Raw genomic sequence first — 13,175 nt, forward strand, 5'->3', positions numbered from 1 at the left:
CACGTAGATTTTAAAAGGAATCGGGACAAGGTTCCGCTCGTCACTGTTCGGGGTCTGAAATTGGCTGGCCGGTGTCACGCTTCCCAGAAACCTTTCTACGTGTGCCTTTTGCTTTTACGCGGTTTTGGCTCTGCCAAGCCCAAATTTTTGTGTTGTTTGCATCGCCATGGCTGCCACATCGAGCACTACGAGTAAATTGTCGGACCACCAACTCGTTCACTCGGAGAACACCGTCAGCCTGCTCTGCTATTTTCCCCCTCGTTCTCCAGCTCGATAGCCACAACTACGCAGCACGTCGCCAACCTGCTCCGTTGACTTTCCCCTTCGTCACTCGCATTCTACGCCTATCGTTCGCTATCTAGTGAACGCTCGTTGAAGGCCTCCCTCACAACGAACTCAGCCACCACGCTATCATCATGCTCTGTTTCTTCGTCGTCACGGGCAACCGTATTCTCCCTAAATCAGGCCGCTCCAGCTCTTGATTTCTACCACAGGCTCTGATACCAAAATGAAACGAACCTATTTCTATCTCTTTCCTAGTCCAAGTCAATCACGGGCGATGGCATATCGTTTTTCCTCCCAGCCTTGCTCTCATGGATCGCATTTCGTCGGATACGTAATTTCTTTTGCTCATGCCTATCCACAAGACCCACAACTCCCTAGATGGTTCCCTTTGCCACATGTCATCATTTTAGCCCTTTTTACTTGGTACACCATTTACCCCTCTCTTGGGGCACCATTAAACCATTTGCCCCTTGGCATTATTTCACATTTAGGTGCACCTAGGCCTTAGCACTCAGAACCACCTAGTCAATGCCATTTCACCCTCACCTAGGACCTTGGCAGTTACTTCTCTTGACCATTTTATTTACGCACATTAAATATTACAGAAGTCGGTCATCTAAGAGAAAATGCCCACCGATCTTTTCGAGGTCATGCTATCTCGGCTAGAGCATAATGTAGGGTGTGAGGAAATAATGCTCAAATGAAGACATGAAGAAAGGCTTTCATTCATTCATCAAGTATGACAAGACAAGTGAAGTACAAGCCTTATATAGGCTACTCACTCACACACTAGCGCCTAGTGATTATGGGTTAAGTCCCATGATGACACGTGACACTCACCAATGACTCACACACACAGACTAGAACTTCACCTAGTACTGCACACCAACACTTCACACCAACACACTCTTTGACTATGATATCTCCAACAAGGACGCACGATGTATGGGACAGTACAGCCTGCCATACGTACAGTCACGTATGGAATTGGAGAGGTGGAAGAGAGGTGTAAGGCGGAGGGCAGTGATGGATAGGCTAGGGAGCAGATGGAATTGCAGGGGTGGCAGACAGCTGCGTCGTCCTGGTTTCTCTTTGTTTCAATATTTCAAAAAGATACAGTAATTATATTATCGCTTGCTGTACAGTTTGCTATATTAACATGGATTACCTCAGAGTAAGCTGCATTGAGCTCCTTTAGAAGCTTTGTGTTTTCCTGCAGAGACATTTACTTTACTGATTGCAGTCACAATGAGGACTTACTACTTGATTAAAGTAAACATCTACGGAATAAATGACTGCTCACCTGTCCTAGCTGCTTGATCTGGTGCTCAAATTCCTCAAACTTGACCTCAAGCTCTCTCAATTTCTGCAATAATGGATTAAAGTATCTTAATTATCTATACTGTGCATAATGATTTTTTAGAATACATTACAGACATATCTCCATTTGAAGTGTTAGCCCTCACTTTCGGGTCCTCTCATAAGCATCATTTCTGTAACAATTGACGTACAATGTGGTTTGATTTTATCTCTATAAAAGTTGGTCATGATTCTCAATTTGCTCTCAATCAATGTATTAAGTTTTTCTCAAATCACCTCTCAAATTCCTCAAACTTGACCTCAGGCTCTTCAAATTTCTGCAATAATGGATTACAGTATCTTAATTATGTATACCGTGCATTGTGCTTGGAGTTTCTTACAAATGATTTTGCAGAATACAATACAGACATATCTCCATTTAAATTATAAGCCCTCACTTTGGGGTCCTCTCATATGCATAATTTCTGTAACAATTGACATACAACGTGCTTTGAATTTCTCGCTATAAAACCTGGTTATGATTCTCAGTTTGCTCATGTTCCTCTCAAATCCCCCATCTCTCTTTTGTACCTTTGGGCCTCTATTCACTGCTAAAACAAAAGTATTTTGAGCAATAAATAAGAGGATTATTGTTAAAGCATTGAAAGCTTCACAGCCGGTACAAAATATGGAATCAGGTTTGTTTACGCAGTCCCAAAAAAGGCCTGATACTATATCAAAGAAAGCTTGAAAATCATTTCAAACGCAGATCCGAACTAGACCAGGGCAATCGTTTGCAAGAAGTTGTTATTGGTGACAACACTTTAGATTGTCATGTTTTACATGAGTACTTTCACACTGCTTGAACATAACATGGGTCTTTTTCTGCTGCTCATCTGCTTCTTGCTTTGATTGCCAGTTTCGATGGTGATGTTAGGTCTTTGTTTGACTACAAGGAGTGTGTGATCATCAATATGTTGTGTGTAAGAAAATGCTTGACGAGGCTCACTAGACTGTGATGCCCTTCCACTCACACACACAAATACAATCAATGTGTGCACTGAATTTTTTTTTCGAAAAAGAGACATCTATTAAGTAGAAAAGAAACTCGCTAGAGCAAGCTCTGTGCGGAAATACAACATGCTAGGCATGTAATAAAAAACACCTCAGAAGAATGAGGTAGAAAGAAACCAAGGCTGAGGCTGAAAAAGCCAACTCAACCCTGTAGAAGTCTCAGCAAGGAAGGGAGAGTCTCTCCAATCCTTGAGAAAAGTAACTCTCCTGGAGGAGGCTGCTCGAGATGATCCCTGCATGGTCGCCCATATGGCCATCAGAGTGTGTACTGTATCTGTTCAAGTGCTGGCCAAGGTCTGAGAAGGGTGAACTTGAGAATCCTCCATAGCCTCAATGCATCTGGCTCTCCAAATGTGCCATGTTGCAATGCTAGCTAAAACCTCCCATGGAGAGTCAACGGAGGAATGAGCAGCCCTGAAGAGGAGCCATGTCTCTCAAAGAAAACCTGGGGCCCTGAAAGAGTAACCCAAGCCACTGATCCCCATGTCATATAGAAGGGGAGGCAAACAAAAGTGCTGAAAAGTCTTAACAATCCCCTTCCATATGATTCTCGCCTGTCTGCAATCCCAAAGGCAGTGTTGTATTGTCTCCGAAGCAGAAGGGCAACGAGGGCAAGTGGAGTCAGCCCCGAACCTGGATCTCCATTGGTTCACTGCTATCCCACCATGAATAGAAAGCCAAAAGAAGAGAGTGATTTTTCTATTCCGGTGGGATTTCCAGAGCCTCTGACAAAAAAATTTCTGCAAGTCTGCAGAAATCTGAAAATTCTCCCAATGAGGAGCTCTGGTGGGCCTCCAACCCCTACAGCTGAGCTGGAATTTCCTGGCATTACTGATCGTGTAATGAAAGAAGGGGATGCCCTTCATCTATCCACTCCCATTCCCCAGGGTCCCACTGCAAAAACTTAATTGGGACACCTCCATAGAGCCACAGCCTGCATGAGCCCAGAGCAATGAGTAGCGGGTCACGATCCAAGTACCACTATGAAAGAGAGCCATGCTTCATGAAGCCCACTATCCTGACTGGCTGAAACGGTACCTCCAACAAAATACCGTCTCTGGATCAGGACAACTTGCCCCCCGAAAAAACATCAAACACTAGGGCATCCTCGTGTGTGTTATGTAAAGCAATCACCAGCAAAGGAATGCCCAATCTGGAAAATGCCCCCATCCAAGTGGAACAAGTAATATGCATGTCATCTGTGTTCACCCAATCCAAGGGCAAGGCTGCATCAATTTGTTGGACTCTCCCTGCACTCCCTCTGAGATTATGAATCACCTGGGCCTGTCGGTCTGTAGGAAGCATCCTGAAGGATTCCCATGCTCCCACAGTAGATGCAGGGCCCCTCTCCCATCTGGGCCACTGCATGTAAAGAGAAGCTCCAAGTGGTCTGCCATGCTCATCCAAAATACTGTCGTTCCACATGATAGGTTGCCTTTCAATCTCTTCACGGGTGGACGGGGGAATCCTGTGAAGAGTACTCCTGAAGCTGGCCCATGCTTTTAGGATAGCAACCATAACAGGGGAAGAAGGAGATCTGAGGTGGGCTGTGGTAAAAACCCATCTGGTCTGTGTGTCCAATCCTCTTCTGAAGTGGGCGTGCGAGACTTTATGCATCTGATAAAGAAATCCTTCCAAGGCTCTTGCCCTGGCATAAGTCCTCTCACAACGACCTTGCAGAGTAAGGCTCTGCACTGTACATCCGGGTCGATGATATTCAAACCCCCTTCTCTTGTAGGAAGAATCAAGGTCTCCCAAGCCACCTTGGCTGAGTGATACAATCCCTAGAGTGGCACCAACAAGAGCATACAACCATGCTGTGGCTAGCTAGCAGAACCTGGTTAACCACCACCACTCTGGATGCCAAGTCAAGTTTGGCTGAGCTCCAAAAAAGGAGCTTTCTTCTAATGCTCTCCAACACTGGAGCAAACTGTTGTGAAGGAGAGATGCCCACCCCAACCTGGCAGCCCAAATATTTGACGGAGACACCCCTCAGTACCCAAGTGAAACCAATATCATTACCCCAATCCGGGGTGTCATCATCGCAGATCCAAAAACCATTGGATTCATGCCAATTAATGTGCGTACCTGCAGCCGTGCAAAATAAATCCAAGGCTGTCCGGAAGGAAGTGAGTGTCCTGGGGGAGACATCCAAAAAAACAACCGTGTCATCTGCCAACTCACTATCCATAAGCTCTTCTTCCTGGCGGAGAGGAATCCTCAGCCCATAAATATCACCTTGAGATCTAAGGTAGATACTCATAGCTTCCGCCACAAATAGAAAAAGAAAAGGGGCAAGGAGACAACCCTGGTGGACTGATCTAGAGATCTAAAATCTGTCCCCTCTTACCCCCCCCAATAAGCACCTGGCTATGGGCTGATCTGTAGAAACAGGATACTCCTCTAATCCATGCATCTGAAAAACCAAAGCGAGATAGAGTACCCTCTAAAAAATCCCAGTCTACTCTATCGTAAGCTTTCTCAAAGTCCAAGAGTAGAATGGCAAACCTCTGGCGGCCCTGCATGGCCCATTCTCAGGCCTCCCAAAATGAGAAATTATTATCGAAAATACTTCTGCCATACACAAACCATGTCTGCGTGTCATGAATCAAAAACCTGTAGCCGCTAAATGATAATAGTCACTAATTCCGGATAAGGCTGCGGCTACCTTAGATGGGCGGGCAACTCTACCCTGTATGTGAGAAACCCAAATCTGTAAAATATCCTCCGTGAGTCTCTACTCTGCATAAAAAGCATCTAGAATCCTGACACTCGCAGAACGTCCTCTCCGATGAGACTCAAGAATCTGCAACACCACTGGAAAATGATCTGAAGTGGAACCCCTAGTAATGCATACAGATCCGCCTCTCTCAAGTGCCCAATCGTCTACATAAAATCTGTCAATACGTGCATGGATGGGCATGTGTACTCTCCTGTTTGACCAAGAGTACAGGAGTGACTGTGGCATAACAAAAAAGGCGTCATCAAACCAAGTGTCCCTGCCACTCTACTGAAAGAGAAAGGCATCCCAGGCTGCCCTCTCCAAAGAATGAATTCCACCTTGTCTGCCTCCCTTTTTCTCTGATGGCAACTCAACCATGTTGAAATCGCCACCAATGATCCAAGAATCTGTAATGGGGGCCCAAGAGAGTAGCTCCTTCCAAAAGGAGACCCGCTCCCCTCTGTTGTTGGGGGCATAAAGATTGAGAAGACCAATCTTACGCCCTCCAATCAAAATAATGATCCATTGAGCTCTAGCGGGGGAGATAATACCATCACTAACAACCAAGGGGAGCATAGAAGGAGAGACCAAAATGCAAGTACCTCTTCTTGTGCCCATAGCAGGCGACCAGAAGGTATGTCCTGAAAGCAGTTTGCCAAACTTAGAGCAATCACTAGCATCCAACCTGTGTTCCTGGATAGAAAGGATATCAATAGCACCTCCAGTGACACCTAGATGAAGCTGATTCTGGATCAGCTGCCTAGGGCGACACTGTGGAACTCTGCCTAGGCCCTGTATGTTCCAGCTGACTATCCTCATCGACAGGAGAATGGAAAGGCTTACCCGACCTAGTAGAGGAGACCAGCTTCCCCTCGGCCGAAACACTCCTGCTAAGGGCAGTAAACTCAACAGGTGAAAGGATCCCCACACCTGCTGAGGGGGAGGCCCTATCAAAAGGAATCCCAATGACCGGGACCCCTAAGGTGGAGGGCACAAACTCCTCATCATCCATGAAAGTTGCCAAATCTGCCAATGCCGAAAAAGAGTTCCTGAGAAGCAAGTCTGGCCGAGGAGTGCGAAGAAGACCTACACTCGTGAAAGATGGAGGAGAACGACCTGCCAGGCCTCTATCAGTAGAACTGGAGCTGGGGGCTGAGGAGGCCTGTGGCTGGGCTGAAGGGGAACCTGAAGTCCTCATCTGTGCATACATTCCCTCGGTCGTCCTGACTATGGCAGGAACAATCTGTGGGAAAGAAGTATCGATGGCCCCCTCGTGATCAAAAACCAAAGTGACAAGGACTGATACATCTAAAGGCCCCTCCTGTTGTGGAATTGTAGAGTTTGGGGCTGCGGCAACATCCACCTTTGGAGTCTGGATGGCGTCTGTCTGAACCGAATCAAAAGTCTCCTCCTGAGGTAAGGGAGCCGCTCTGATCGCTCTCCATCGTGGTACTAGGTGTGCTGCAGACTTTGGGCACCCCGCTGCCCCTGGTGGTCCTGGGGTGCGCGGAGCAGGGCGCCCTACTGCTCCTGGTGGTCCTGGAGTGCGCGGTACAGAGCGCTGGGGAGGTGCATTCGAGGTAGTACGTGAAGGAGCCGCACCAGAAGACCTCTTGGGTCTTTTTCTCTTCCTTGGGCAGTCTCTAGCAAAGTGCCCAAGAGTCCTGCAAATCCTGCACTGGTCCTGTCTACCTGCAATCTCGACTCTCTGTCGAAAGAGAGAGCCATCTGGATGCAGAGCATGATGTGGTCATCTGAGATGTTAGGGACAAAGACAATGACCCTAACTCGAGGCACCCCGTCCACTCTGACTGCCTCTGCTGAGAAAGAAGGCATGCTAGGAAGGGGAGGGATCTCAGTGACCACTCCGAATGTGGCTCCGATAGTGGTAAGAAGTCGATGGTAGACCTGAGGAAGACCAGAAAATCTAATGAACAGTGATGTGACCTAACTGTCCTCCTCGACCGGATCGAAGCCCATGGTGTAGGGTAAAAGAAAGATCCTCCTCGAATCCAAAGCCAGAGGATTAGCTTTGAGAACAAGGGCTATGGACTCGTGGGAGTCGAAAACCACTTGGAAGAATGCACGTCCCAAAAGTCGAATATCCCTGAGGTGTGGGGCGAGATCTCCTAGTAATGCCGCCAGCATCCAATCTCTAGCCTGTGATCTGGAAGGGTGTGACCCAAAGATGCGGGCAAAAAGTGATGTGGAGCCTTCTAGTTCCACATCTTTCTTGAGCTGCTGCAACTCGTCTTCTGAAAAAATGACGGTTCTCGCGGCCGGTGGAAGTGGACAAAGATTGGCTAAGTGGGGATCCATTCGCCAATCGATGTGAAAGGGCCGATTGAAACACTAAAAAAGCTCCATCCGTGAGACTGCTGCCCAGGACGCCTTGGAACACAGGCGCGGGAAGAAGGAGAACAGGAGAGGGAAGGAGAGAGAGGAAGAGGAATAGGAGTCAGGGGGGGGCTGCGGGGGGGGAGGAGGAGGTAGGCTGCGGGGGGTAGAAGGAGGTAGGCTGCAGGGGGAGGCGGAGGGGAGCTCGCGGGTTAGGAAGGGAGGGGGCGGGGAGGGAGAGGGAGGGCGGGGGAGAGGAAAGGAGGGGGCGGGTTCGGAAGGGATGGAGCGGGCTGGCGGGGAGGGAGAGGGTGGGCAGGGGAGAGGAAGGGAGGGGGCTGGTTAGGAAGGGTGAGGTGAAGGAGGGCGGGGGGGCGGGGAGGGTAGGGGCAGCAGGCGGGGGGGGGAGAAGGGAGCGGGAGGGGGAAAAGGAGGGGGCAGGGGAGAGGGAGGGAGGGGGCAGGGGGAGAGGAGAGGGGCGGGGAGGGCAGGGGCAGCAGGCGGGGGGGGAGAGGGGAGCAGGCCGGGTGAAGGAGGGGGCGGGGCAGAGGGAGGGAGGGGATGGGGGGGGAAGGAGGGGGGCGGGGAAGGCAGGGGCAGCAGGCGGGGGGGGAGAGGGGAGCGGGTAGCAGGTGGGTGGGGGAGGGAGGAGCAAGGGGAGGCAGGTGGGAAGAGGGGCAGCAGGTGGGTGAGGGAGGGGCAGCAAGGGAGGGCTGTGAGGGAGGGGAGAGGGCAGCGAGGGGGGGGAGGGAGAGGGGGGGGCTAGCGAGGAGGAGGGTGAGGGAGGGGCTGACGGAGGGGGTAGCAAAAGAAAGAAAGAAAGAAAGAAAGTTTATTAAAGTCTTCGGAAGACCGATGGGTCTATGAGACTGAAAATCCTGATACAACGAGCTGTGGTAGTGGAGCTACTAAACGAGCGTCCATACCAATGCAAAATGCAAAATGCAAAAAAATGCAAAAATGCAGAATGGCAGTACTAAGTCCTAAGTCCTAAGTAAAACATAGTCATGTCGATGGTCGACTATATATCAATCTCAGCATCATCATCAATATCATCATCATCCCCTGCAATAGCAAGATATCAAGATGGATGAGGCAGTGGAGGCATGAAGTCGGCAATAGAGTGTTGTCGGCCACTCAAAGGTGCGGTCCTAGCACGTCTCCTGGTCGTAGCTCTGTGTCTAACCAGGGCTACTGTGACCCCCGTCAGTCGGGCTCCGACTCTAAACAAGGAGGGATGTCTCCAAGTGTGATCTGTGTGTCGACCCTCTGTCTGAGCTATCGGGTCACGGGCTCCGGGTCACGGTCATGTCGAGGCCTCATCTCGTTGGGGTCCATGTGATCTAGCTGAAAGAACTCCGTGATAGAGCTCTGAGAGGGATCAACCGAGGAAGAAGTCTACTCCTGTCTCCGTGCTCAGAGTATCCTCTCGCAGTGTCTAAGTGCCTCATGAATCAAACCTGCCACACACCGCTGGTCTGGATAGGAGAGGAAATGGGCTAAAATCCCATAACTATCTCTGAAGAGACAGTGGAAACGTCCTCGGATCTCATAGTACACAGGACACCTGAAGATGAAAAGCTCCTCTGTCTCAACCTCCTGTATGTCACATAGTATGCATATGCGCCGCTCCCTGGGTAGTCGCTCTGCTCTGCCGCTCTCGATGCGAAGTCTATGTAAAGAGACCCAGAACTGCCCAAGAGAGATCCTCATCGAGTGGGGTAGGTGAATCTGTGTGTATCCTGGTGGGTCAATGAAACCATCCGCTGTGATATGTAAGAAGTGATCTCTATAGAAGCTAAGCTTCACTGGGAGTTCACTCGGTTCCAACCAAGTCCGAAAAGTGTGTAGCTGTAGTAGATCCTCACGGATAACCTGGTTGACCTCGTGTGATAAGAGGGGAGAGAACGGAGCATCCATGCTATACTCGAAGGGAGGTAGTCTATCCATGTGGAGCCCCAGTCGCTCAAACCATCTCTCTGTACGTGCATACCAACACCTCTGATCTCCTCGTGCTGCAAGTGTCATAGAAGAGGATAGAGCTATCCATGGTAGCCTGCTACGCCCCGAGGTATAATCCCCATATTCCCTAACTCAGTACAGATATGTGATGACCTGAAATGCAGCATCTAGCTGTAAAGGGGGTGACCCAAACTCAGCCTGAATGATCTGGTGAGGAATGGATGACTTACCACGAATCATCCGTGATAGCATGAGAACCTGTAGCCGCTCCACACGAGCCCACTCTGTATCCGACAAGTCTGGCCCCCAACAAGGGCTGCCGTACATCCCCGCTGGGCGAGCCAAGGAGTCAAAAAGCAACCCCTTGGTGCGTGGATCCTGAAAGTGTGAGCGGAAGCACTGCCTCTTTAGCCTGGCCAATGAGGCATACCCTCTACTCAAGCGTGCCTGCATCGTGGGTCTCATAGTGAAGCTCGGTCTGGAGAAGATAACCCCAAGATAAGTGTATGATGAAACTATCTCAACAGATGACCCCGCAAATGTGAACTGCTCCTGACGCATGATGGCTCGAGATGTATTGAAGATCATGACCTTGGTTTTACCCAGGTTGACCTTCAAATCAGAGCTTCACGGGGAGGAGCAGCAGCTCCAGTTGATGCCTCAGAGTGGTTTTGAATTAGGAGGTTTCAAAATGTGTGTGCACTGAATGAATTGCTGCAATAGAGAAATTTTAATCACTGGCGACCCTTGGACCTCTCAAAAGGAGAAATTCCAATCACTAGCTAGAATACTGAAAACTGAAATGCAACAATTAGCTCATGACACCGAGCCAATGGTGGTCCTTATATTCATGGGAGCACGCCTTGCAGCTGGATGTAGCCTTATATTCATGGGAGTCAGCCTTGCAAGAGGTCTAGCATCCATTAAGAGACTCAGGGAGCAGCAGCTAAGGTACCAACGATTGGTAATTACTAACAGTAGACCTTTGAGCAATAGAGGCAAGATGAGTGGAATTCTCCTACCATTGATAGGTACAACATCAGAATAGATGATCTGCCAGTTTTTAAAGACCACAGGGCCTAGACCAGTAGGAACGCATCTCTGGTGCCTTCAGGATGAGGAGGGACAGCTTCTTGTTGTTTTTGTGTTTCAACTTTACTAAGACCAAGTCATTGACAAGTTGCTTGTTCCTCTTTTTAAGATCAAACGCTAAAATTGGGCCTTGCATTAAATACTCCCAGACTGCCTAGAGCTGATTTTACAAAAGATATTGTATCTGAAGGAGAGGGAGTGAGTGAGAGCAAGAGGGAGTGAGAGAGTAGGAAGCTTGGAAGCTGAAGACGTAGTTGCAATAGAATAGAGTGAAAAGAGTACAACACAAAGTGAGAAGGATAAGGTTTTGTCCTAGTGACAAAACCTTAGTAGTCACTAACCATAGTTAGTGAACTAACTGCAGTTAGGGGGAAAAACCTCTAAAGGAGGGAAAAGTGCCCCTAACTAGCTTATTATATTACATTGGTCACTGCTGAATTATATCTATAATTCTAACACCCCCCTGCAGTGCCAATGTCATGTACAAGGCTGATCAATCACCAAACGGATATAAGTTCAGGGCATTGCGAAATGCCTCAAACTTCTCACGTGGTAGCGCTTTGGTGAAAATATCTGCAACGTTGTCATGTGTGGACACAAAGATCATACTGATCTCTCCTGCATGCAACTTCTCTCTGACGTAGTGATAGTGAACCTCAATGTGCTTCGTGCGAGCATGAAACACTGGATTCTTTGCCACTGCAATGGCACTCTGACTATCAGTGAGAATTGGAGAAGGACCCTCCAAAGACAGATGAAGATCAGCAAATAAACGTCTTAGCCAGACACATTCAACTGTTGCTGTGAAAGCTGCCCTGTACTCAGCTTCACATGATGAGGTAGCCACTGTAGATTGTTTCTTGCTCAGCCATGAAATGCAAGATTTTCCCAAAAAGAAACAATTGCCACTAGTGGACTGCCTAGTGTCATAATCACCAGCCCAATCTGAATCACTGTAGGCATGCATCTGCAAATCACCCCCCCTGGGAAATAGTAAGCCAAAAGACTTGGTGCCCTGCAAATAACGGAAGATGCGCTTAACTGCCTGCCAATGCATAGTTTTGGGGCTGTGCATGTACCTGCTCACCTGAGATACTGCAAACTGAATATCAGGCCTAGTATTGCAGAGATATATGAGGCATCCAACAGCTTGACTGTAAAGTGTGGCATCAACTGATTCTCCTGCATCATGCATTGTGAGTTTCAGCCCCGGTTCCATAGGAGTAGATATGGGCTTACACTCTTGCATGTTAAATCTGTCCAAGAGTTTCTGAACATACTTGGACTGAGACATAACAGTGTCACATCTCTCATGAGAGAACTGGATCCCCAAATAAAAGTGAAGCAGCCCCAAATCTGACATATCAAAGTTGGTCTGCAAATCAGCTTTGAAATCTGCAATTTTTTCTTCATTGGACCCTGTGAGCAGTAAGTCATCAACATAAAGAAGGATGACTAAGATTTCCCCCCCATCCATCTTGATGTAGAGGGTGCTCTCAGTAGGACTATTGTGCAGCCCCTTGCTGGTCAAAAAAGCATGTATTTTGGCATACCATGCACGAGGGGCCTGTTTCAGTCCATATAAAGCTTTATTAAGCTTGCAGACTTGAAGTGCATTGGCTGTAATGTCAAAACCCGGAGGTGGTTTGACATACACCTCTTCCAGCAAGTCCCCATTTAAGAAGGCTGTTTTGATGTCCAACTGATGAACATTCCACTCAAAATGTGCAGCCATTGCAATAACTGATCGGATGGTGGTCATCCGGGATGTAGGAGCAAAGGTCTCCTCATAATCTATGCCCTTTTTCTGAGCATAGCCTTTAGCAACCAGCCTGGCTTTATATCTGTCAATGGAGCCATCTGGCTTCCTTTTGACTTTAAATACCCATCGTGTGCCAATAGCATGTTTACCCTGTGGCAAATCCACAACATCCCAAGTCTGATTTTTTGCAATGGACTGCAACTCATCGTGCATGGCATTCATCCAATGCACATTACCTTTTGCTTCTTCAAATGTGGCAGGCTCCTCTTCATCAAGGAGAGTACCTGCATATGCTGATTCCACTGAATTAGCACCTTCCATGTGCCTTGCTGCACTGCGAGTCCTGCCAGGTAACGGGGCATCAAGTTTACTCTCCCGGAGAGTCTGTAACAGCCAGCTTGGGACTGTTTTTGCTGCATGTATGTCTGCAATTTCTTGCTGCACCACTTGTTCCACTGCCTGTGGAGGAGGCATGACATCCTGTGGCAGAACTGAGTGATTTGAAGGTTGCTGTAAATTCTGATTTGGATCAGAAAAATCAGCAGGGGAACCCAAAGCAATGGGTAGCAACCCTTGAAAGACATCTTCTGAAGATGAAGGCATTTGAAAATCAGCCTGAGTGTGAGCTGAATTTTCAGAAAA

General features: G+C 48.3%; 1 protein-coding gene across 4 annotated transcripts in view; it reads right to left on the bottom strand.

Annotated features, from left to right (window-relative positions):
• LOC147891402 (uncharacterized) overlaps positions 1-13,175 on the bottom strand; it is a 264,973-nt gene that overhangs the window by 114,289 nt on the left and 137,509 nt on the right. For all 4 annotated transcript variants that reach the window (XR_015542618.1, XM_087389724.1, XM_087389723.1 and 1 more), the window contains 2 exons: positions 1,589-1,651; positions 1,454-1,498 (listed from right to left, as the gene is read on the bottom strand). Coding sequence is in view for 3 of the 4 variants with exons in the window: in XM_087389724.1 (XP_087245850.1) it covers positions 1,454-1,498; positions 1,589-1,651 (108 nt within the window). In the remaining variant the exon portion in view is untranslated. The remainder of the gene's footprint in view (positions 1-1,453; positions 1,499-1,588; positions 1,652-13,175) is intronic.

The sequence above is a fragment of the Dipteris shenzhenensis genome, chromosome 18, assembly GCF_047967505.1.
Source record: "Dipteris shenzhenensis isolate YYH24624 ecotype China chromosome 18, Dip_SZ_1.0, whole genome shotgun sequence".
NCBI lineage: Eukaryota > Viridiplantae > Streptophyta > Polypodiopsida > Gleicheniales > Dipteridaceae > Dipteris > Dipteris shenzhenensis.